This window comes from Balaenoptera borealis (genome assembly GCF_965194805.1).
Source record: "Balaenoptera borealis genome assembly, chromosome: 6".
Lineage (NCBI taxonomy): Eukaryota > Metazoa > Chordata > Mammalia > Artiodactyla > Balaenopteridae > Balaenoptera > Balaenoptera borealis.
In genome coordinates, this window is record NC_138863.1 from 78145108 (window position 1) to 78170828 (window position 25721).

The following is a 25721-nucleotide window of genomic DNA, read 5'->3' on the forward strand; positions in this document are numbered from 1 at the left end:
AAGGTAGTTCACATAGGTTTGTAATAAATTGCTTGTGAAACTGAAATCTAAGCATAACCAAATCAGATTTTGGTTTCTCCCAAATTTTATGTTTTTCCTACTTGTATTAGTATTTGAGAAGCCTGTTTGTGAAATATGGATGGTGATTTTTACCTATGGTGGGATGTAAATGGCAAGAGCACATAGGATTTGAAATTCATATAGACCTGGTTTTGAATCTTATCTTTGCCCCTTAATAGGTACATTACCTTAGACAAACATAATATATTCAAATAACTTAACATTAGTTAGTAAGTATCCTATAGTTGGTAGCTTATATTACCATCTCGCAAGCTTTAGAATTGTATGGGTTGATAATATCTAGTAAAAACAGTGATGTGAATGATGAAAGATGCTAAGTATATTACTGTTAACTGAAGGTTTTTATTTTGCTTTAGCAACTTTTATCTAAATGCCCTTGGAAGGAGTACAAATCTGACTCTGGAAAGCCTTACTATTACAATTCTCAAACAAAAGAATCCCGCTGGGCGAAACCTAAAGAACTTGAAGATCTTGAAGGTAAAACAGGGAAAGATAATTTTTAATGTTACTTTTTTATGTATATATGCCATTCACATTGGAACAGTCCTTCATAAATAGGATTGTTCAAAGGCCTTATATTTTTTAATTAAGTGATTAGAACGTTTTAAATGGTGTAACAGTTTTATGGGCTCTTATTTTCTTGTTGCTCTAGAACTCAGTTCTATAGATTTTAAATAGATTTTTATTTGATTTGATTCCACTGAAACTAGGATACCAGAATACCATTGTTGCTGGAAGTCTTATTACAAAATCAAACCTGCATGGTGAGCTGCTTTGATAATTCATTTTCTGTCATTATTTAACATTTTAAGAGTATGTCACGAATGTTCACTAACCATAATTGGATAAATCTGCAGTGAGAAATCTCTAATTCAAAGAATTCCTTTCATTTAAGGGTTATATTATAAATGAGCTTGTAGCTTTTAACATTGTACTTTGACTTTCTTTTTTAAACAAAAAACCTCATTTACCATTGGAAAATTGAACAAAGACATCATCTACGATATTTGTAAAGACAGCTATGAGTGTTGGTGCACACATGGAATATGTGACTTAACTCAGCAGATAGCAGAGAACCTTGAACTCTTAGCATTTTAAATTTTGTTAATATATTGTGAGACTCTACATTTAATGCTGATTTTATTTTAGCACAACATTGCAAAGTAGCCTTTATGTTTATTATGGGAGAATTAAAGTAAATAAAATACCATGCCTCACTTACAAAAGGAGAATTTTCCAACATCCTCAACTATTCAGAATATCCCTGAGAATCTAGAAATACTACCTAATATAAAACCTAGGGCTTAAAATAGCAGGGATTCAGAGTAGGAATTGAGAATTTAGTTCTTTTACTCTTCTAATAGAATCTGGTGTCATAAACTATTGGCTTAGAAGCAACAGATTATAGGAGAATGGGGCTAATAAAGTAGTCTGCAACGTGTAACGACTTCTGACAGGAAAGAGAGAATAAAAATTTCTTAAAGGCACTGTGGTCTTACGTCTATTTACCTTTTCCTTGTGTCACCTCATTAGCTTGGATGGTCATTATCCGAAATATTTGTTAATTTGTAATGATAACCCCTTTAGTATGTTTTGTCAGCCATACTAAACAGATTTCCTTTAAAAGGGGATAAGTGTTAAAAATATTTTCATAGAGTTAAGCTTATATTATCATTTACATGGAGCATCTCATTCCCTAATAATGCTGAATAGATGAGATATCTTTGTTACCCCTAAAGAAAAATTTATTTTAACTAGAATGAAAGCTGAAATATTGAGTGCAGATCTTTAAAGCTCAATTTATACTTCTATACTAGCATTGGCTAATAATAATATTGTAGATAGGTAGATTCTGAGTTCATTTATGTAAGAAATATCAAGCTCATTTCTGATATAACCCTATTACAAATAGTTGGTGTGCATAACTATCTATCTACCTGTCAATGCTAGTATATATGTGCTGGAATTTCATAACATACATTTGACCCCATTTTGAATTTAGTATCTTTAAAAAAAACAAAAAACAAGTAGTTTTATCCCTGGGGAAAATACTATTTTATTCCAGAATTACGCAGATACTTTCAGGGAGTTTTTGCAGTAGCCAACAGCCTTTGAGAAAGTAACACTGTTGGAAGAAGCTTTCCTAAAACTTGCTGTTATTTAAAGTTTGTTTTTATTCTTTAATTGCTGCCCTGGAATTTACAGAACCTTTGCTCTATAAATGTAGTGATTTTTTTTTTTTTTAAAGGGTGGTAAATCTTACTGTATAGAACTTTTATCTCCTTTTAAAGTCTGTTTTCATTGATTGTATTTAAAAAGCTATGTAGTACGTAACTGTTCTTTTTTTCTCTTTAATAGCAATGATCAAAGCTGAAGAAAGCAGGTAAGCAGTTTTGGACATCAGTACATATTTACAAATTTAGTATCTCCTATAACATCCTTGTTTTAACTGTCTGTATAAATAGTATTTTACATGGTAGGCCTGATAGTTTGATGTCTTCAGAGGATTTCGGGTAGGGAAAGAGATGTTTACTCAAGATACACACTTGATGCTTTCCTAGACAGTTATTAGAATTTGGACAGCATCCTTAACAAAAACTGTTACAGAAAAGTCCAAAATTTGATTTGAATTAATTTGGGAACGGATGAAGTATTGTATCAGTATATCTCCCTTCCTTTACTCAGGTTTTCCTTTTAATAGGTGAAATGAAATTAATGATATAGGTCAAATTTTATGGCATAATACAATCTGATAGGACATTTTGTAAATGAAAACAGTTATTGGACTTTTGGAAATGCAGATTGTTGCATGAGTGCCTATCATACATTATCACGAATGTTTGCTGAATTAAATCAAAGTAATTCAGTTTCATACTGTGGTTTTAATCTTTTTGAATGGCTTAATAGTTCGGCAGCACTGCCGTTTTTCCCTTACACTAGTTTCTCTTATTCATTTGATTTTATCATAATTTAAAACTAACTTTATTTGGCTTTGTGATTATTCATAATGAACTGACTAGCTTTCTCTTTTTTAAATATATAGTAAACAAGAAGAGTGCACCACATCAACAGCCCCAGTTCCTACAACAGAAATTCCAACCACAATGAGCACCATGGCTGCTGCAGAAGCAGCAGCTGCTGTTGTTGCAGCAGCTGCTGCAGCAGCAGCAGCTGCAGCTGCAGCCAATGCAAGTGCTTCCACCTCTGCTTCTAGTACTGTCGGTGGAACTGTTCCAGTTGTTCCTGAGCCTGAGGTTACTTCGATTGTTGCTACTGTTGTAGATAATGAAAATACAGTAACAATTTCGACTGAAGAACAAGCACAACTTACTAGTACCCCTGCTGTTCAGGATCAAAGTGTTGAAGTGTCTAGTAATACTGGAGAAGAAATGTCTAAGCAGGAAACTGTAGCTGAGTAAGTTTAGTAACTTGTTTTCTGCAAATCAGTACCAGACTTCATTAATATAAGAAATTGCTGGTTTAGTCAGTGGCCATTAAGTGTTTAATAAAAGCTTTTTGAGAATCAAAACATAAGCCTTTAGATAATGGATAATTTTTGAGATTTTTTGTGGGGTCATGCTTTCAAACTATTGCAAAACTAATCCACACAAGTTTAGGAAGCAGAGCTGGTGATAGGGTAAGAGACAAATTTGAAGGAGTGCCAAAAACCTTAGTAATCAAAATGCAGTATTTTAAATCAAAATCAATGCAAAAATCCCATGATTAATAAAATAAAATTTTAAGTAAAGACAGGATCAGAATTACTGATTTTCTTTCTATTTCATTCTGAAATGTGGCTTACTACAGCACTGCAGGGAAGTTGCTGTAGTTCAGTATTGAACAAACAAGCAAAAATCAAGTAGACAAAAATCAAGATAACACTTAACAGTGTATAGGAAAACTGTTAGTGAGGTTAAATTGGTACAACTTTTTAATAAGGCCAAATAGCTGCATCTCTAAGTTTACAGTTTGTATGTACCCTATGATCTAGTAATATTTCATATGGCTGTGCTTTTTATAGCTATAAAAAGTAACCTTGAGCTGTGCTTCTTGATTTTAAAGATATCCACATATATTAAAAACAGTGTTAATCATGATGTCAAGATCCAAACACGATCACCCATCTTAATATTTAAGTATATTGATTTCATCTTCCTACCCCCTTTTATAAACTTTTTTGATTATTTTTAATGTTCATTTTCCAAAGTATGAAAATAGCTTTATAATTTTTTCTGATGTTTAGAAGTTCAAAAAGATATCTATATAGTATATTTGAAGGCATAAAAGAGTGACAGTTAACATTTTAATTATATCCTTCTTCCTATTTTTGTGCATTTAAAATATGTGCATATTTTAAATTTTAAAAATATATCAGAGACGTCTACATCAGTAGAGATCCATACCCTATCGTGTTGAATATTAATTATTATTTATATAATTCAACATAGTATTATTTATATATACATTAATTTAAGTATTCTCCTACTGATAGACATTTAGCCCTTCTACAATAGTATTGTTTACATCTTTTCATACCTATTGTATTTTTTCACAATAACTTGTTTTTCACATTTTTAACAAACAACTGTTTTCTGCTTCCTTTTTTGTTTCCTTATTATAGTGCTTGAGTCAGTATAATAAACTTGATTTTAATTACTTTGAACATAGATCATTTACAGCTAGTAATTTTTGGCTGTGCTCTTTACAATATTTTTGATGATTTTAAATAAATATTCCAAAATAAGGTTACTTGATTCAGAGGGTATGAATTAATTGTATTTTTTATTAGTGTGTATTCCAGAATATGCATTCAACTTAAAGGTGGGGGATGGGGTTTGCTTTTTGATTTGTCTTTTCCTGCATTCTCTTCTATAAAGGAAGAAATGTTACGATTATACAATTTTTTCATAAAGATCCCTCAAACAAGTACAGTTGACAGTTCTTGGGTAATTCTTTCTGTTTGAGATCAGTGTTAGGCAGACTTTTTCATAAACCTTCAAAGAGTAAATACTTCTGGTTTTGTTGGTGATGCAGTCTGTCACAATGACTCAATTCTGCTGTGGTAGTATGCAGTCAGCCATAGTCAGTATGCAAACTCTTGAGCAGGGCCATGTTCCAGTAAAGCTGTATTTACAGAACTTGGCAGCAGGCTGGATTTGACCCATGGGTTGTAGTTTGCCAATCCCGATTTAGATTGATCTCTACATCTTTTTTATATATATATATTTTTTTTTTTTTAATTAATTAATTTATTTATTTTTGGCTGTGTTGGGTCTTCATTTCTGTGCGAGGGCTTTCTCTAGTTCTAGCAAGCGGGGGCCACTCTTCATCGCGGTGCGCGGGCCTCTCACGATCATGGCCTCTCTTGTTGCGGAGCACAGGCTTCAGACGCACAGGCTCAGTAGTTGTGGCTCACGGGCCCAGTTGCTCCACGGCATGTGGGATCTTCCCAGACCAGGGCTCGAACCCGCGTCCCCTGCATTAGCAGGCAGATTCTCAACCACTGCGCCACCAGGGAAGCCCTCTTTTTTATATTTTACGCACACTTGTCCAAATCCTATTATTAAGACACTAAAATGAGGATGCTGAGTAAGTTTTATAAGCCATTTGAAAGTATTAACTTGTGGGCTAGTGAAACTAGTGTTGTAGTGTAAATGTTTATTTTAGCCTTTGTACAAGGTCTTAATAACCGAATGTTAGAGGAAAAAACTATATAGTACTTTTATTTCTTTATGTTGCATTAAATGTGTCTCATGGAGACTTTATTCAACTTGTCAAATAAGTTTAATTTGTTTACCTCAACAGCAAATAATAATAACACATTATTTTCCTAAATAAAGCAAGTGTTTATTTAAATTGTAAATACAATGTATAAATTTCTCTCTAGTTTTACTCCCAAAAAGGAGGAGGAAGAAAGCCAACCAGCAAAAAAAACATACACTTGGAATACAAAGGAGGAAGCAAAGCAAGCATTTAAAGAATTATTGAAGGAAAAGGTATTTATAATAGAGATTTTTATTATAAGTATCTAATAAATGAAATTATCCTTCAGTGCAGTTTGTACCTTGATGCTTTTATTAAAAATACTAATCTTATAAACGGCTGTGACTGAAAATGAACTAAAGTTGTCTTTTTTCTTTTTTTAACTTTGAGAAACTGACTTTCAACCAAAAAGAATGTGTAAGGTACTACCCAGCACATTCCACCTCAGTATTTAATAGAAGGTTTTTTATTCATAAAAATTGTTCTGTCTTCTAATCAGTAGTCTGAGGAAGAAAGTATTCATGGTCTGTTTAAATTTCAGTTTTTCTTTTTAGTCTATAGATACATTACACAGATTTGCTTGCTTCAATAAATTATTTTTTAGACCTTTTTTCAAACTCCTGCAAAGGGAAGTGGTTGATGTTTGCAGTGAGTATTATACTTTGTTCCCTGTTGTATGACTTACTATATTTGTGTGAAATTTTAACTTTTCATTAAATGATTTTCAGCGGGTACCATCTAATGCTTCATGGGAGCAAGCTATGAAAATGATCATTAATGATCCACGATACAGGTAACAGTTTGATTTTTTTATTTACTTTCCACCTTGAGCAAACCAAGCCTAGAAAATTTAAATTATGTAAAATAATACAACTTTTCACTTCATGGTCTTCTGTTATTTTGGATACCAATAATAGAGTTGCTTTATGTCTGATAAGAACCAAAAAAGTTAAAAGGCTTGTCATATAGTCTGGGCACCCTGCTATAGATGTTAGAATTATTTTTAAAGTAGAAATTATTTTCTGTAATTATTTGCTATCTTTAATAACTTACTGACATTTTCTTAATTTGTGAATGAAATTTATTGTTTTTTCAAAGCACTAAGATTTGATCATCTTACCTTCATTTAGTCTTATACGATATTTTTCTATTTAGTGCTTTAGCAAAGTTGAGTGAAAAAAAGCAGGCCTTTAATGCTTATAAAGTCCAGACAGAGAAAGAAGAAAAAGAAGAAGCAAGATCCAAATACAAAGAGGCTAAGGAATCCTTTCAGCGTTTTCTTGAAAATCATGAAAAAATGACTTCCACAACTAGATACAAGTAAGATTTTTACTGATTATGGTGTATGTTTACTGTACTGTTTCTGTGTCAGACTTTTTACCAAGTGCAGTAACTAATCCAGATGTTCATTAAAACTAAGTGATTGTGAATGTGACAGTTTCATAAGGTAAAAGATAAATCAGTAGTTAAATGTGGAATTTATAGACTTACTGAGTTATTAATTAGGGACTACAATAAAAAAGGGAGAAATACTTTATTTCAAAGTGAAAGCTTGACTCCTTTGTCCTTAATATAAGAATTCAAGATGCAACAGGGGGAGAGATATGGGAATATATGTTTATGTATAGCTGATTCACTTTGTTATACAGCAGAAACTAATACACCATTGTAAAGCAATTATACTCCAATACAGATGTTAAAAAAAAATTTTTAAAAAGAATTCAGATTTTTTTGTATTTGTGGAATAGAAATAGGCTATTTTCATTATGTATAGCATTTTTGAAAATTTACATTTATATAGCATTCTTATTTTTGGAGTGCTTTGTTATTTAAAATTGTGAGTAATTAATTATTAACATCTTTGCAATAAGCTATTACGTTCATTTTCCCTATATGTTTTCTTACTTTCCTCACTTTTCCAGAAAAGCCTTAGTGAAGAACTCTTCCATTTCTTTCAATAGTCCGATTTTATCTGTTAACTAAATTTCTTACAGTTTATTGAAGTCTGTAATTTAGTTCCATGGGCAGTTTGGTAGTCTCTGTCGCTACCCTGAGAAATAGAGATAGTCTTAATTACAAAACATCGCTCAATTGGAATTATCTCCTCTATCTCTAACGGAGAAATCAAGGCCTAAGCTGTTTTGTTCTTTTTCTTAATTATCCAAAAGTTTTTTTTTTTTGAACCAGTGAAATCACATCTTTTTTTGAAACAAAATCAACAAAATTTATACAAAAGTTTTCTCTTATAATACAATCATGAACTTAAGAGTGGGAAAGAGTGTTCATTTGGTGGTATTAAATTTAGAATAACATTAAAATGGTTTAACATTTTTATGGTATAGTATAGAGTAACATTTAATCTTTTTAACAAATAGAAAAGCAGAGCAAATGTTTGGAGAGATGGAAGTCTGGAATGCAATATCAGAACGTGATCGTCTTGAAATCTATGAAGATGTTTTATTCTTTCTTTCAAAAAAAGAAAAGGTATTATTCGCTCTTACTAGTGTTTATTGATAAAACAAGATGTTTCTTCATCCTGTTTAGGAGTTACTTTATAACATGTTCATTTTCGTTGGTTTATCTAGTTTATATGGTGCAACAGATCTATTTATTAGAAGTTACATTTAAAAACAGCTCCTATAATAATAAGTACTGATGTGAACATAGTAGGTAGAGATTTGTGCAGCTGATACTTAGATTGTCATTAATTGGCTGTCTTATGCCCACTTTGAAAAATACTTATATTTAGCTTGTTGGTTTGAAAAAATACTCAGTGTTTTTGCTTATAAGGCATTTATTTATGATTATTTTACAAGAACAGCAGTAATGTGTAATTGTTACCATTAAAATGTATTTGTAAGATAGTGTTTTAAAACACTAAAATACTATCCTACAAATACATTTAGTTTTGCTCGTGTCTGTTTTGTTATGTACTAAGTTGTATGCTATCCAGTCTTCCAAGAGACTTAGAGAAATGTAAGTATTATTGACAAAAATTTGAACATAGCTGAAAGAGGTTGAACACATTATCATTTACCTGTTGTGTGATTTGTAACTTTCGTTTGGACAGTGTCTACAATGCATAGTTGTGAGAGGAGAGACTTTGCGAGGGGGTGAGGGAGGTGGGATTCCAGCTTTAGAAGAGAGGTTAAAAAAAAAATTTGAAGGTAAGAGCCAAGCAGTTAGGCAAGAGCACTGGAAAGGTAAAGAGTGTTGATATTTAAAGTAAATGGGTAACATTTGAAATTTGGACATCAGAATGTGAAGAAACCTTCACTAATTGCAGTTTATATGTCATACTTTATTTGAAATTCAAAACATATATTCATATTTTTGATTTAGGAGCAAGCAAAGCAGTTGCGAAAGAGAAATTGGGAAGCCTTAAAAAACATACTTGACAACATGGCTAACGTGACATACTCTACTACTTGGTCTGAAGCCCAGCAGTATCTGATGGATAATCCAACTTTTGCAGAAGATGAAGAATTACAGAGTAAGAATGATGACTAAGTGGAAGGAACAGTTTTTTAAAAGTTGTCCAGCAGCGAAGAATGGTCACTTTTTTTATGCGATCACTAACTGAATTTTACATAATTGTTTGTCCATCCTTGAAAAGCTGTTTTGTTTGTTTCCAAATAAATAGGATACTTCTTTCTAATTGAGTTTTGTGATTCAGGACAAAATATTTTCCCCAAAATCTGAAGTTAGCTTTATCAGGTATTCTTGAAATATGTTTATTAGGTCAAGCCTGAAATTGTCCTTTGCCATTTATATGTGACTTAGTGGGAACCAAATTAATAACCACATTTTACTCATGTTGTCCTCTCGAGGTAATGACTTTAGAGATGTGCTTGCAAAAGGCAAAAAATGGATTAGCATTATTTTACAGTAAGCTTCCCCAAGTTCTTTTTCTGATCTACCTAGTTGCTTTTTAAATTACAGCTTTCTTGATTATCCTTCTGAATACCATACTTCAGTAAGTTTGAGGGAGGGCCTAGAATTCTGTATTTTGAAAAACTCCTTGGGTAATTCTGATACTGCTGACAAATTTATCACAACAGTTTTATTTTCATTTTATTACTTGTGTCGTATGTGTTGTCTCTGTTTCATCCTCGGATTCGAGGGCTGTGTTTTAATGAGGTCTTTTTGAAATTTTTCACATGGGAATTCCCTGGCGGTCCAGTGGTTAGGACTCCACGCTTCCACTGCAGGGGGCGCAACAGGTTTGATCCCTGGATCGGGGAACTGAGATCCCACAAGCTGCACAGCGTGGCCCAAAAAAAAAAAAAATTATAAATAAAAGAAAATAAATTTTCCTTGAACACTTCCTATTTAGATAATTAGAAGTCATATTTGAGTTTAAATATAAATATTTTGGTAAAACGAATTTGAACTTTGTAGGGAGTTAATGCAAATAAGTAAACTGCTTTCTTTACTGATATTTGACGTTTTAATTTTTTTTAACTGAAAAAAATTCTAGACATGGATAAAGAAGATGCGTTAATTTGCTTTGAAGAACACATTCGGGCTTTAGAAAAGGAAGAAGAAGAAGAAAAACAGAAGAGTTTGCTTCGGGAAAGGAGACGACAGCGTAAAAACCGAGAATCTTTTCAGGTGATTTTAAAAGCTCTGTTTTCTAGCTTAATTGTATAATATGGTTAATGACCTGTAACAGTGATGTAAACAATTTTGAGAATCTTGATCTCAGATCATTAACTTGGGCTCTTGCAGAGGATCCATACAAATTTAACTCTTTAAGTTCTATAGTTAGTTATGAATCCACTTAAGGAGAGTAGCTATTTCAGGCTAGGGGAACATAGAAGGCTGTAGCAGATTTGGTATTTCAAGTGAGCACTGATAGATAAGGTTTCACTTGGGAAAGAGGAATAGATATCATGAGGGGAGACTGAAAATAAAATATGTGTGATGAGTTATTAGTACTAATTGACTTTTAGGTTCTTGAGAATGGTTTTGCGGATGGGCCATAATTGTTAAACACTATACAGAGGAGCTAAAATTACATGTTCTTTATATAGGCCAGTGGCTTATTTTGACCTCCAATTATCACTTCTAGTCTGTCAGTAATGGAGGCTGTCACAGAGCAATGAATTTTTGCATTTTATATTTCACCAAATTTCCATTTCAATAATAATTATAATAATAGCAGTTAGCATTGATTGCTTATTGCTATGCTTTTAAAATTTATAACCTCTTAATTTTTATGATAGCCTTATTTTATGATAGTAGGTACTATTTTTGTTATGTCTTTTTATATAGGTAAGGAAATGGGCTTAGAGAGATGAAGTGACTTGCCCAAATTCAGCTACTGAGTAGTGGAGCCAGACTTTGAATCTATGCTGTGTTTTAATTACTGGGTCTCTTGCATTAAACACTGTATTAGGGTAAGTGCTAAGTTACAGTGACTTAAATAAGAGGTTTTATTTCTTGAAAGAACAGTTGTTTTGGTTTAGGGTAGAGCACATTGTCATCTCCTAAGGCAGTGGTTCTCAAAACTTAGCATGTATCAGAATCACTTAGAGGGCTTTTAGAAAACTCCCCATGGTGCCAAAGATCACTAGTCATCTTAAATGCCACAGCCAATAGCATTATTGCAGTCTTCATTCCATAAAAACGTAACATTTACTACTCTCTATGGTTTCGTCTTAGTGGTTTCCCAAAGGATCATTCGGAGTATTGTTAAAACCAGGGACTGTTGAGCCTCACCCCCAGAATTTGATTCAGTAGGTCTCTTTTAAGTTGTGAATATACCTTTTAAAGGAAGTATAGTAGCAGAGGAAAATTACTGAGCTGAATATCTGAAGCAAAACATGCTAACACCAGTTATATCAATAGTAATCAGAAACGATGCCAGACACATAAAAGCCATATTTTAGGCTTAGCAAAAGATGCTTGTGGCCTTTATATTAGGATTTCTGATCCACGTTCTCCAGTTTCAGTATTGACATTGTACTTTCTCTTTTATTTTCTGTGACCCAGATTTCCTTATTTTTGTTGTGTTTTACCTTATAGTTCTCCTTATTTTAAACCATTGCAAAAGCTTCATAAGAGACATTAAAGCTCAGTGGTTGCAGAAGAGTATTAATCAACCTCCTGAAAATCTGTTCTCCCCTTCCTAGGCACATGGCTCCTTATTTAAAATCTAAGTTTTCTAGCCTCGTTTGTAGCTACTTGGTGGTAACGTGACTAAATTTTCAGCAACTGAATGTGAAGGAGACGAGTAGAACCCCAGCATCATTTTTTAATTAATTAATTAATTTTTTCTTTTTCTTTTTTTTTTGGCTGCATTGGGTCTTCGTTGCTGTGCGCGGGCTTTCTCTAGTTGCGGCAAGCGGGGGCTACTCTTCGTTGCAGTGCACAGGCTTCTCATTGCGGTGGCTTCTCTTGTTGCGGAGTATGGGCTCTAGGCGCGCGGGCTTCAGTAGTTGTGGCATGTGGGCTCAGTATTTGTGGCGCACGGGCTTAGTTGCTCCATGGCATGTGGGATCTTCCCGGACCAGGGCTTGAACCCCTGTCCCCTGCATTGGCAGGCGGATTCTTAACCACTGGACCACGAGGGATGTCCCACATCATTGGTTTTTAAAAGAACTACCATTACAGCTTCTTCTAAGCTGAAATGTGGTCATGGGGATAACATACCCTAATCATGCAGAGAAAGCTAATGGCCTCGGGCAGTTCTCTAAGTATGGGCCAGCATATCACTGTCTCTTGGAAACTTATTAGAAAGGCAAGCTCTCAGAACCCCACTGAGACCTGATGAATCAAATTTGGGGCAGGGAGGGGGACTACAATCTGTGGTTTTGTTTTTACCATTTCTTCACATGATTCGTTGAGATACCACCTAAGGTAATTTACCAAAAGTGGCAAATGTTGAGATTCTTTATGAAATAAGACTGAAAGAATTATAGTTAGATGTAACATTTAAGGTCAGTGACTGTCGACATCTAGGGGAAGTTAAAGAGTTGCCAAATAGTTTAAAGGTAAATAGAGGCAAAATCAGACCTTTCTCTGATGTTTTGATAAGACAGTTCAAGAGTACTCTCAGGGTTAAGAGTGTGGCTTTTCTTTGATAAGAGAGAACCAGTCAAGAGGGAGAGAAGAAAGAATTGAAGGATAGGGGTATTCTGTTATTAAATAAAATCTTTGAAGGTTTATTCAAGCATATGTGAGTAGTTACATTATGAACCTTATATAAGGAGATAAAAAGAAGGAAGGAGATGAGGGAAAAGACATATTATTGAGTTGGCCTGAGGCAGTGAGTGGTGTTCAACTAGTGCTTTTGTTGATGGTCATGATTTGGGGAGAAGTTGCTACTAGCATCTAGTTGGGTAGAGACCAGAGGTATTGCTGAACATCGTCCAATGTACAGGGCTACCACCCCCCCCACCCCCCCCGCCGAAACAAAACAAAACAAAAAAGTTTACGAGCTCCAAGATGTCATTAGTGCCAGCGTTGGGAGCCTTCTCCTCTAAGGGAAGGAGAAATAACCAGCCTCAGCCATCTTTGAAGCTTGGTTTCCATCTTCTCCTCCCCTTCCCAAGGTGGGGTTAGTAAATAAAAGAGAGAAAGAGCCATACAGTTTTAGCATAATGGTTTTCAAACCTGAATTCACATAAAACTTACCTGGTGATTTTTAAGAAATAAATTACAAATATCTTTATTTTAATTCATATTTTCTTTAAAAAAATCTCAGATGATTTCTAATTTTCATTCAAGTTAGGAGATTCACTACTGAAATGGATTCAGTGTCAAAATTCTATGACTTTTATCAGCAACCTAGAAGTGAAACAAATACTAGCAAAGCAGGTATGATGAAGTAGATTTTAAGATCCTAGAGAGCATCATTGAAGATGGTTTCTAAGCTGTTTTAGGGACTCAAAAGAGGGAGTAGGTGAAGAACCTCGGTTATCACACAGCAGGGGTGGGTTGAGCTCCCATTTATGTTGAAGGGTAAGGACGAAAGGATAGAAATTAAGTTTGAGGAAAAAATTTTGGAAATAGAGACTGAATTGACATGCTTATTCCCATTTGGAGAGAAGTGGTATATTTTACATGTCTGGTGTCATTCAGGACAGTGCTACCCAATAAAAATTTGTATGCCACATACATGATTTTAATTTCTTACTAATTTATTTTAGTAACCTTTTATTTCACCCAATATATCTAAAATATTGTCTTTTAATATGCAACCAATATATTTTTTTAAATTTATTTATTTTGATGATAAACCTTCAAAATCATTGTGTGTTATATACTGCTGGCGTTGAACAGTGCAGGTATAAGAATTTTAGGAGCAGAATTTGGCCCCTAATTTAGGGACATTTATAGAATTAAAACTCCCTAAGGATTTCAGGAAGCAGGAAATGTGGAAATTACTGAGTACTAAAGTCCCACTATGTTGCCCTGAAAGTTGGCAAATAGTAAAAAAGGATAAAGTGAGCATATAAAAATTTAAGTTATAACAGTAATATGGAAGAAAGGAAATAGGTTTTAAAATCAGACATGGGGGTTGAGTCCTAGTTCCCCACACTATATGTATGTTGCTTTAGTAAAATTATATATCTTCCTCTTAGAAAAGAAAATTAAATTAAAAAATCCTTCAGAACACATTAGGCGTTATGTTTAAAAACAAAAAGTATATTTTGCAGTAAATGTGCATGCACATTCTTTAGCCTCATCATTTGAGATAACATCCAGTGTTTTGACTTTATTTGTATATGTTATTTGCAAACTGGAAATGATGATCTATCTTAAGGGACAGTAAACTGAAGCCTGGAAAGGTAATGTAGCTTTTCAACAGTCCTTTTCTCTGAAGTCCAAAATAATTTTTTGCCTAAAAGCTGATTTTATTTTCATCAAAGAGCAAATATGCTTTGCACCTAAACATATTTGTGATAACATTGGTAGAGGAGTTTTAAATATAGCTGTTTTTAACATGTATTTTCATTCATGTTATACCAGTATTTCCAAAGTCCTTAAAGATGGCTTTTCAATATATAATGGGTTCGTTGTTGTTGTCGTCCCCTTCCCCCAGATATTTTTAGATGAACTGCATGAACATGGACAACTGCATTCTATGTCATCTTGGATGGAATTGTATCCAACAATTAGTTCCGACATTAGATTCACTAATATGCTTGGTCAGCCGGGTGAGATTCTTCTCTTTCCTAATTTGTAGTTATGATAGTTGGAATGGGCCAGAGGGAAAGGAGGTTGTGTTGGGGCATGGGGGGTGCTTTCTTTTGTTTTATAAACAAAAAAGTAATTGCAGCTCTTTGATTAGAGCTAGCTTTTGACTTCTTTAGTTTTTTCATTAGGATCAACTGCACTTGACCTTTTCAAGTTTTATGTTGAGGATCTTAAAGCACGTTATCATGATGAGAAGAAGATAATAAAAGACATTCTAAAGGTAAATAGTATATACTTGCTATTAACTGTTAATCCGTGCCATATATTTTAAAGGGATACTGTGTTCCTTTGATTAGTGTTATTAATATTAACAAGATTTCTGTTTTTTAGGATAAAGGATTTGTAGTTGAAGTAAATACTACTTTTGAAGACTTTGTGGCAATAATCAGTTCGACTAAAAGATCAACCACATTAGATGCAGGAAATATTAAGTTGGCTTTCAATAGTGTAAGTTATCATATTTACTGTTATGAACAACTAATTAATAGTATAGTTTTTAATATATTTGGCCAAAAATGCTTAAGTTATATGTAAGCTACTGAAATAAGGGAATAGGAATAGTATTTTACAGAGTAGTGGACACTTCCAGGGTAAGATAACAGAATATAATGTACTTAGATGATGGCTGATGGTAAGCTTCCTTTCCTAAAAATAATTGGCTCTCTAACTTATAGATGATAGAATACTTAAATTAATTATAATGAATTATTTCAGTTAACACAGATTATACTATTATAACTGATTAAATATGTTTTCTAAAAGTTACTAGAAAAGGCAGAAGCCCGTGAACGTGAAAGAGAAAAAGAGGAGGCTCGGAAGATGAAACGAAAAGAATCTGCATTTAAGAGTATGTTGAAACAAGCTACTCCTCCAATAGAATTGGATGCTGTCTGGGAAGATGTATGTATACTTGTAAATTTTTTCCTTTACAACTGAAGATAAAAATTTTTTATTTCTTTCTCATAGTCACAGAGATAACTAGAGGAAAGGAAATAAACACTTTGAGGGGGCTGGGCTGTCACAGTTTTCGCTTGCTGCTATGATTCCTTTTAGTCATATTGGTATACTCTTCTCAGTATTCATATATTTATTCCATATCTGAATTTTTCAGATCCGGGAGAGATTTGTAAAAGAGCCAGCATTTGAGGATATAACTCTAGAGTCTGAAAGAAAACGAATATTTAAAGATTTTATGCATGTGCTTGAGGTAATTTTAGTTTTATCATAAGTGGCTGAAATATTACAAAATATATAAAAATTTTTTAAAAATTGAAGAACTTAGAATGATCAAAGTATGTTTCTTAAATTACACTTTTAAGTAATTTATACAAATGTACTTACTACCTGGGATGATTAGGGAATGGTTTATTCTATAGAAACTGCTTTTAAGTGAAACAAACTAAGCTTGCATGGGAATTTAAAGATCTGTTTAGTGGACACTTTTCATATTTGTTTCATACTTATACAGTGGTACAGAAATTCATCAATTTAGCAGTCAAATGGGGTGACTTAGTAAACCTAAAAAGAAATTAGAAACAGAAAACAGCTTTTAAGCACATTTCAAATATTATACTACATTAGATGTGTTGGAAGCTCAGAGATGTTCTGAAAAATAATGGAATAAGGTAGTAAGTTTTTGTTAAAATAATAAGTAATGATAAAATTGCAAGTTATTCCACTAGCTGAATTAAGGGTATTTTGATGAAGATTTCAGATGGGCACTTGTAGATAGTAAATATGCTAAATTGACCAATAATTTTTGAATAATATTATTTGCTGCCTATATGGGCCAGGCACTGTTCTAATTGTTTTACAGATATTACATATATGAGCTTAATCCTCATAACAACCCTATGAAGTTACAGATGAGCAAACTGAGGCAAAGAGAAAAAGTAATTTGCATGGAAGGGATTCCAACATAGGCTTTTGATTCCAGGGCCAATGCTTGTAACAAATATGCTGTGCTATTAGTAATAGGCAAACCAATACTTTACAGCAAGCCGACGTTAGCACATACTTAATATTATAGTGCTGCCCATGGTCATTGGGCATAGCAGGTCACTTAATTGACTGTTGACTGTTGCATTGGATTTATTGTTCTTGTTGAATATCATTGTTGACAACAGTTTGCTCTGTTAACATGTCCCACATGTACCATATATTGTTTCCCAGCTGACTCTAGATCTAGTGCTGTTGGCCTATAGATCTTTTCTACTCAAAGTGTGTTTCAGACCAGCAGCATCTGTATTACCTGGAAACTTGTTAGAAATACAGAACCTCAGGCCCCATCGGCAGAAATCCTGTAACAGAATTACCATTTTAACAAGATTCTCGAGCACTAGAATGTACATTTAACTTTGAGAAGCTCTGCTCTAGGTAGTTTCTTAACATTTTCCCCCAATTCAGCAATCTCCAACAAGATTCTTTCATGATCTGTGCTGGGGGGTATTAGTGGTGAGGTCATAAATGGAGCAAATGATGGCAGCATAGGGAAGAGCTGAACATATCAGAATAGGATTTGGACCCCAATAATGTGGGCCTTGAAGTAGAAAAGGGAGAAGAGTTAACATTCAGTGACATAAAAAAAGAATGAGGACTGCCCTGGCGGTCCAGTGGTTAAGGCTCTGCGCTTCCACTGCAGGGGGCGCCAGTTTGATCTTTGGTCAGGGAAAAATCAACCTGTCAATCGAGAGAGAGAGAAAGAAAGAGTCCCTGAACCAGATTTTCTGTTTCCACTTACTTGTAAACTGAAGCAGAATTTATTTTCAAAGGCTTAGATATGTTTGGGGGCAAGGAGTTTTTACTGCAGCATTTCCCCTTCCCTACTAGCCTGATAATTATTTTAGTGAAAGAGTTAAAATCCACAGAGACAACATTTCCTTTTCTGATTTCATGTGTAGTTAGATTGCCTTTGGATATCTTAAGCTTGGTTAGGAAGGGAATGCTCCTTGGGTGAAAAGAGCTGATTTTGCATTTAATTTCTGAGACCAGCCTCCTTTATGGATGATTCTGAGGTAGTTCTTTATTTCAGTGCTGAGCCACGTTCATCAGAAAAGCCATGTATGAATATAATTATATTTTGTTGTTTTTGAAAGTAGTGTAACTATTCTGCAGATTATACCTTTATGGAGGGTATCAATTGTCCCTACTGTACCCACACCATTCTCATTGCTTAAAAAAAGTATTTTATTAATACTTTTAAACGTTGTGTTTAGATGTCCAAATGAGTGGGTACAGGATAGTTAAAATGTTCTCTTCTGTTCCTTGTTAAGTGATAGTAACTCTTTGCACCATTTCAAGGGGGGAGTACATCCTAAATATGCAAAATGAATGCAGTTTTACTCTAAGAACCTATTTGTAAAGCTTTTAAAAATTCTCCATGATCTACTGTCTAAAGTGTGAACTTCTGAAATTTTTTTCTTTTGCCCCTGTAGCATGAATGTCAACATCATCATTCAAAGAATAAGAAACACTCTAAGAAATCTAAAAAACACCACAGGAAACGCTCCCGCTCTCGATCAGTAAGGAAGTTTATTAAAAATGGCACCATAAGTGTATTGAAATATTTGTTAGCATCTTTATGAATGAAATTATTTGTATTGTGTAGGGGTCAGATTCAGATGATGATGACAGCCATTCAAAGAAAAAAAGACAGCGATCAGAGTCTCGTTCTGCTTCAGAACATTCTTCTAGTGCTGAATCTGGTAAACATATCTTTTAACTTGATTAAAATCATTGACACTTGGATGTCCTCAAATTCTGACACTTTTCTTTTTGTGCTGCTTAGAGAGAAGTTATAAGAAATCAAAAAAACATAAGAAGAAAAGCAAGAAGAGAAGACATAAATCTGTAAGCAAACTCTTAATTTTTACACTGTACCTAGACTTTTGCCCTTCACTTTCTTAGTGGCAGTAGAAATTTCTGTCTAGTCCGATGCAGTCAACAGAGTTTAGGTGTGTACCTAAACTCAAGAATTTCATAGTTGTTGTTCACCTTAATCTTTCATTAAAATCTTTTGGTGAACTTAGAAAAAAAAATAACACAGTGTTAAGACTCCCACTCTGGTTTTTTATAGTAATCTTAGAGAAAGACCCAAGAGTGTGTGTTTGTATGTATATATATATTGAGCTGTTGTTGAGAACCACAAGTTTAAATGTTTAAACTTTTTCCTCTACCCTCAGCTCTTAATCTTAGGTACACATCAAGATACACCTAATCTTAGTGATGAAGGCACACTTAATTTAGTGACGCTCTTTTAGTGGTATTTTACCCTATCAGAATGTCATCTTTCCCATAGGAAAGACCAACTTCATCTCATGAATCTTGGGAATGTTTTAGAGTCCTTGAGGTTATCGATTCACATTCCACCACTCTAGGAACACATACATACTCTGTTATATGTGGGTATTCTTAAATATTACCTATATAGGGACTTTTTTCTAATGGAATGGTTTCTTTATCAAAATGCTGACATTGTTTTTTATTTACACAGGACTCTCCAGAGTCAGATGCTGAACGGGAGAAGGATAAAAAAGAAAAAGACCGGGAAAGCGAAAAAGACAGAACTAGACAAAGATCAGAGTCAAAACACAAATCACCTAAGAAAAAGACTGGAAAGGATTCTGTAAGTATTTAGAATTCTTTCACCTCTGCATTTTCAAAGTACAAAAATGTCAGCTACTTTTCACACACAGTTTTGTAACGTATGTTATGTGATCATGAATGACCCAATTTAAGCATCCTAAATTTTATATTCCTTAAAAAAATAACATGGCATTCTGTAACAGTTGTTTAACCCACTAAGAAAGGATATATTCTTCTGCTTTGTACATTCTCACAAAGAAATACCAATGGACATTGTCTACCTAATTTAAGAATATAAACTTTAAGAGATTCAAATCAGGTTTTCCCTCCACCATGTCCACAGTTGTCATTGTTACTAAATCCAGTTTCAAAAGGTAGCTTTCCAGCAGCTTTTAATCATTGGGAGGGAAGAGATGAGGGCAAGTAGATAGGAGACTGTAAGCCAAATCTAATGTTTTATTATCAAATTACATAATTACTCTTCAGTTTCCCCTGTATGTGTGTTTGTGTATGTATGCCAGAGCACAATAACACAAGCCTTCTTCACCTTGCCGTTCGTTCCACAAATGTTGTGGGCTTAGCAAGTATAATGCCTCTGAGTTACCAGTTGAGAGTTTAAATTGTGTAGGTAAGCCCTGGTCTCCCTCTGGATATTCTCATTCAGTGGGAATAGGGTGGAGGGGTTTTTTTTTTGTTCTTGTTTTGTTTTTAAAGCTGCACTGGTGAGTCTGATGCACATCCTTGGTGAGGAATGATTATTTCCTCTATACTTACTTAGCAACTTAATAGTTTCTTCTTCACAGTAGGTTAAATGAAATCCCTGCAGGGGGACGGAAGATAGGTGAAAAATCTACTTTTGAAAAGTTGCTTCTCACAGTTGTTTTGGTTTTTTTGTTTGTTTGTTTTAAATTTTTTCCAGCCAAACTATTGTCCTCATAAATCTGGAATGTTTGTTTATCTGGGCACAATAGTATGCTTAAAGCATAATACTTTCCTGTAATATAAAACACTTATAGGACAACCTAGAATCGGAAAAAATAGCAAGGAATATAATACTTAGGAAATGAACGCCCAGCTTCCATTAAATGGAAACAAGATGTTTCATATTCAGTTGTATAAGAGGAAGAAAAACTGGTACGTACTATTCCCCCGATCTACATATTAATGTAAACTGAAAGTAAACACCATATAAAAGTCTCATTCTAAGTTAAGTGTCTCCCCTAATGTAACCAAGGAGTACTTAGTTAACAACCCATTGGTAGGCTTTTAGGAAAGAGATCAGTTTTCATACCCTATGATGCATTTGTTTTTGTGGAAGAGAATCCACATAGATGTGGATTCTTTTTTCAAAGGTTCATTACTACTTAACCTTTTGAGTACTGACACAAATATAATTGTATTCGTTGTCTTTTCAGGGTAATTGGGATACTTCTGGCAGTGAACTGAGTGAAGGGGAATTGGAAAAGCGTAGAAGGACCCTTTTGGAGCAACTGGATGATGATCAATAAATTATACCAAATATGTTTACAGTATGATTTAAAGTCTAATTCAGACCAGGGATTCTATTTTAAGTTCAATTGAAATAACACTGGGTTTTAATTATATCACAGAAAAAAAAGTGCATTTAAGTATTGTTATTGTGGACTTTATAAAAAGCAAAGGAAATTGAAAATAACTTTCGATTCTGTATCAAGAATCATATTTTCATACAGTCGTAACTGTCTTTCTGTGACCCTTTCATAGGGCACTGCAGAATGGATTAAAGGTGGCAATTTACTGATAACTGCAGGTGTCTCTACTTTGTTCTAAAGTCTAAGTCATGAGGTGATTGATTTGATTTACTTTATAGAAGTTGGATTTTGAAGATATATTGAAAATTTTTTGATATCTAGTAGTACAAAAAAAGCACCAGCAACTGATAAAACTGCTTTTTTGTGCACTATCCAACTGGTTGAAGCCGATGTGATCTTTTAAGGTGAACTCAGACATAGGTGTTCTTAATGGAAACCTGGTAGACCCTTAACTAAACTATAGTGGTGCTATTGAGCACTACTATAATAAAGCCACCATTATTTTTTATGAAACATCTAAATACATTTTAAAAAGGCTATTGTGAGGGCATTATTTTGAAGTGATGTTTAAAAAGTTAACATCAAATCAAATTGTAAATTAGCTTAAATATATTGCCTTAAGGACCTACTAAAGAATGTGCCACCAAACTTTAAGTGATGGTTGCAATATCCTTGTCTAAAACAAATCAATGTTGACTTAAACGATTTCTTTAACAGTTGTCTTTTTCTTTTTTTTTTTTAAAATCCGATCTTTCTCTTACTTTTTTTCATTGAGGAAGTCTTTTACCTTCCCTCCTCACTGAGAAGTACTGACTTCGTGGTACACATTCTAAAGCATTTCTGATTTGAATATTTTTGTACATTTTTATCAATTATTAAATCTTCTCTTCTAGTGTGTACTAGTATTTATTTCTACTTAAACTGCTCAGCTCTAAAAAATTGTATGATCCTTTAAGGGTTAAGATACTAAAATCCCTGAAATTTTGCTTTATCTAACCCACATAGCTAAGTTACTTTCCTTTTTTAATATTTAAGAATATTATAAATCAGTGCATTTGAGACCCCTGTATTTGTTTTTGATCTATGAATTTCCTACAGAATACTCTAAGAAAGGCAATGGTTTGAAGTTTAGAATACTCTTTACATGCTAACTTTTGAAGGTTGGTAATGTAATTTATACTATTTTCCTTCAGTGCAGGAGATTTTTTTAAGTAAATAAGTAAATTATCTTAGGTATTTTTTTATTTTGGACACTTTGGGCAATCCTATTTCAGGTTGGGATTCAGAAGAACAAAAAGTTTTTATTTTATTTTTCCTTCACCATCCTAATTTGAAAGTGGGACTGACCAGGATGACTCTTTTTCCATCCCTGCCTCCTTTGTTTCAATTAAATCTAGCATCCACTATTGAAAGGCTCAAGGCAGGTTGGTGGGGGGGCGGGGAGGGGGTCCTGAACTTTTCTCCCTGCCAGGTCATTTTTCTCCTGTGAAATATGACTGACATGACTTTGTAGAAAGTGAGAATGACTATCATCTATCTTTAGAAAATGTGAAGTAACCAATTGCTTGCTTGAGGTTAGTCTCCTATTGTATATTAGAACCAAAATATATAACAACTTTGGCAACAGGGAAGTTGCCTAGACTTAATTTTCATAGGTCCCTTCGTAATGCTAGTTAATATTGCTAATCATGTCAGACACTTGACATGGAAGTCAGAGTAAAATATGCATATGATATTGGCAGAAATATTAGTGATGTTTCACAAGAGAATGTAGAATCTTTTAATTACTTCCATGAATGATGATTTTTTTAAAGTACAACTTTAAAGTTTTGATTTTTCTATTTAAATAAAAAGCTATTGATGCGGTTTAGCATGTCCTCAAATTAGATTTCTTATTTCTTATAGAGATACTGTCTTATCACAACCTTAGATCCCTACAAGACAATACAAATTTGTTTCCTTATAGTTAACCCATGAAAACTATTTGACCTAAAAGCGAAACTGATAAATTGTAACGCAAAATACAACAACATCCTTGTTATAAAACAAGTAATTGAAGTGACTATAATCCTTTATTGATGCCATCAAATGATGCTTAGTTGCCAGAAAGATACTATGGCCTGAAGGTACAGGCAATGGGAAGATTTTTTTTAAAACAAAGAGTTGTGTGTGAATATTTTTAATCCATTTGATTAGGTTTCTAAATCTTCAGTCTGATAAAAGTTGAAATGTCTTGGAATATTGGTTCAAGTTGAACAGATATGTTCAAAATGTGTTCAAACAGGAAAGCGTTGTTTATATTCAGATAAGGGGAATTTCTGCTTTTCAGTTAAGCCTCAGACTTTTAGGTAAATGTTAAGGGCTTATCTTCCCTCACTATCAATCATTAATGTTAATGAACTCTTGGATTAAATTCACTAATACATTTAATAATATCATGCTTAATAGTCAAAATCCAGAGCCTCAAATATTTGATGTTTTTATTCCTCCCAGTACATAATTCCTATGTGGGAAAATTGAATTTGTATGAAAAGTTAATGAAGTATAAAGAATTCTTTGCACCTTTCCCAACTGTATTTAAACAACATAATACTTCTGAATAAAAGCAATGGTCCCAACATTTTTTTTTAACACAGTGACGGCATTTCATTATCATTACCCAAAGGAGCTTCAGCATATAGATTATTCATGGTTTTCAACAATAAAAATACTTTTTATGCCTCCCAGTAAATTTGAAAATGATCAAAGTATCACAGCTATTTCATCTCTTAATTTTTGCTAATTGGGCCCCATATTATACAGCTATAAAATGAAAGGGATTGGCCTAGAGTAAAGCAATCTTAATTCACAGTGTTAAGACTGTAAAACTTCTTGAAATATCTGTGTACATTTTTCTGGAAGGATGGTCCATAGTTTTCATTCAGTTACCAAAGGGCCTGCATCTTGTGTTAAGAAGCATTTGCCTAGATGATCCTGGTTTTCTTCGCATGTTAATGGTCAACTGAGTGCTGACTAGGCAGCCACTTTTATTTTTGCATCCAGAAAGGGGTAGCTTCTTTATATAAAGATTTTCATTTAAAACTTGGATACTATTTAAGAGAGAGCTGTTTCTAATCAGAGAGTACCCAGGGAAGAGTAATGAATGCTTTTTTTAAGAGTTTATAGGGTATTTAAGTATATTATGTAATTTAAATGTAAATTACAAAGCCAAAGAACTAAATGAGCATTTCTGAAAGCAAAATGAGGCAAAGGACGTTAATTCCTTATACCTTAAGTCAGACTTTTTCTCTTCCCTTGGGGATTTCTCTCTCTCAATACTAGGTAGAATTTTCTTTTACATTTTCTAGGACTCATTTTACATAAAGGAAAAGCAAAATAACGTCCTGAGTAATTTTCATGGAACTGTGTTCTAAATCTCATGCTATGGTTCTAGTAATGGCATATAGCAGTCTAATAATTCTTACCTTCCTTATTAATTTCTTACCTTGCTCTTAAGTTTTTCAATTGTTTTGATGTAAATGATGGTCAGATTCCTTGGGGGCACAGATTTCTGTTTCACTCACTGTTTTATCCTGTGAGTTAGAACAGTGCCTGGTACATACACATAGTAGGCATTTACTGAGTGAATGTAAAATCTTAGTTGACAGATGTACTCATCCAGCATCCATGGTACTCGTCATCTGTTAAAGGGCTTGAAAAAGCATCGTTGCAATAAACCATACTAAACCCCAAACTAATTGAAGTACACTGAAGATAAGTTCTAGTGACTGTACCTCAATCTTAACTGTTACTTCAGAAATGTCCAAAAGCTTGTTACGTGAAAACATAAAACTTTCATGTGGTTTTTGAGTAGGAAAGGCAATCCCTTGTGATGATTTGAAACATACCTTCTTTCATATCATATTCATACTACTATTAACATAGTAGTAGTTTCAAAGTAATAACTTTTGAGGAACTAACATTTAGCTAGATAAGAGTTGATCTAAAGGCCCTAATGGACAAAAAAACCAAAATTCCTATTTAAGTTCTGAGAACTAATCATTTCAGGCTCTTTTTGACAAAGGGGTGAATAATGGTGACAGGGCATGCACTTCAGTGTTCTCGGAGCTAACTTAAAGGTGAGGTGAGAAGTGAGCAGATTTTGCTCCAGTTACCCACACACTCCCCCCTAGCCCTCCAAAGGTTACTTGGTTTCTCTCTACCCGGCTTAAGTTCCTTAACTGCAGATTTTCTGTGCTTTTTGAACTTGCTATATAAAAACTGCTCTTAGGATTCAATATGATCTCGTTCAAGGCCACCTCATTGTTAGTGACTGGTAATTGACTATTAATTTGATGGTAATTTGTGCTAGGTTTTAAGGTTGATGTTTGCATTTCACGGGAACTGGCTAACCTCGCTCCAGTTTTCATTCAGGCTATGAAAGTGGCTGCCTAATCTCACATCAGATTCAAACTAAGCCATTTCTTGATGCCCTTCTTTCATGCTGTTCTTTGGAGGTATCTGAATGTGGTATTT

The 25721-nt window shown here is 33.7% G+C and overlaps 1 protein-coding gene across 12 annotated transcripts in view; it reads left to right on the forward strand.

Annotated features, from left to right (window-relative positions):
- Nucleotides 1-22101, forward strand: part of PRPF40A (pre-mRNA processing factor 40 homolog A) — a gene marked incomplete at its 5' end in the record, with an annotated part of 54836 nt that extends 32735 nt beyond the window's left edge. For 5 of the 12 annotated variants that reach the window (XM_082395724.1, XM_082395725.1, XM_082395723.1 and 2 more), the window contains 20 exons: nt 438-558; nt 792-845; nt 2440-2464; nt 3125-3496; nt 5969-6077; nt 6573-6637; nt 7000-7164; nt 8220-8328; nt 9187-9337; nt 10325-10458; nt 14897-15011; nt 15168-15271; nt 15382-15498; nt 15814-15951; nt 16163-16258; nt 18486-18572; nt 18659-18755; nt 18839-18900; nt 19544-19675; nt 21051-22101. In XM_082395724.1, coding sequence (XP_082251850.1) covers nt 438-558; nt 792-845; nt 2440-2464; nt 3125-3496; nt 5969-6077; nt 6573-6637; nt 7000-7164; nt 8220-8328; nt 9187-9337; nt 10325-10458; nt 14897-15011; nt 15168-15271; nt 15382-15498; nt 15814-15951; nt 16163-16258; nt 18486-18572; nt 18659-18755; nt 18839-18900; nt 19544-19675; nt 21051-21143 — 2346 coding nt within the window. In that variant the 3' untranslated portion in view covers nt 21144-22101. The remainder of the gene's footprint in view (nt 1-437; nt 559-791; nt 846-2439; nt 2465-3124; nt 3497-5968; nt 6078-6572; nt 6638-6999; nt 7165-8219; nt 8329-9186; nt 9338-10324; nt 10459-14896; nt 15012-15167; nt 15272-15381; nt 15499-15813; nt 15952-16162; nt 16259-18485; nt 18573-18658; nt 18756-18838; nt 18901-19543; nt 19676-21050) is intronic. The other 7 variants (XM_082395727.1, XM_082395732.1, XM_082395728.1 and 4 more) reach the window with 4 other exon arrangements.
- Nucleotides 22102-25721: the final 3620 nt, after the last annotated feature.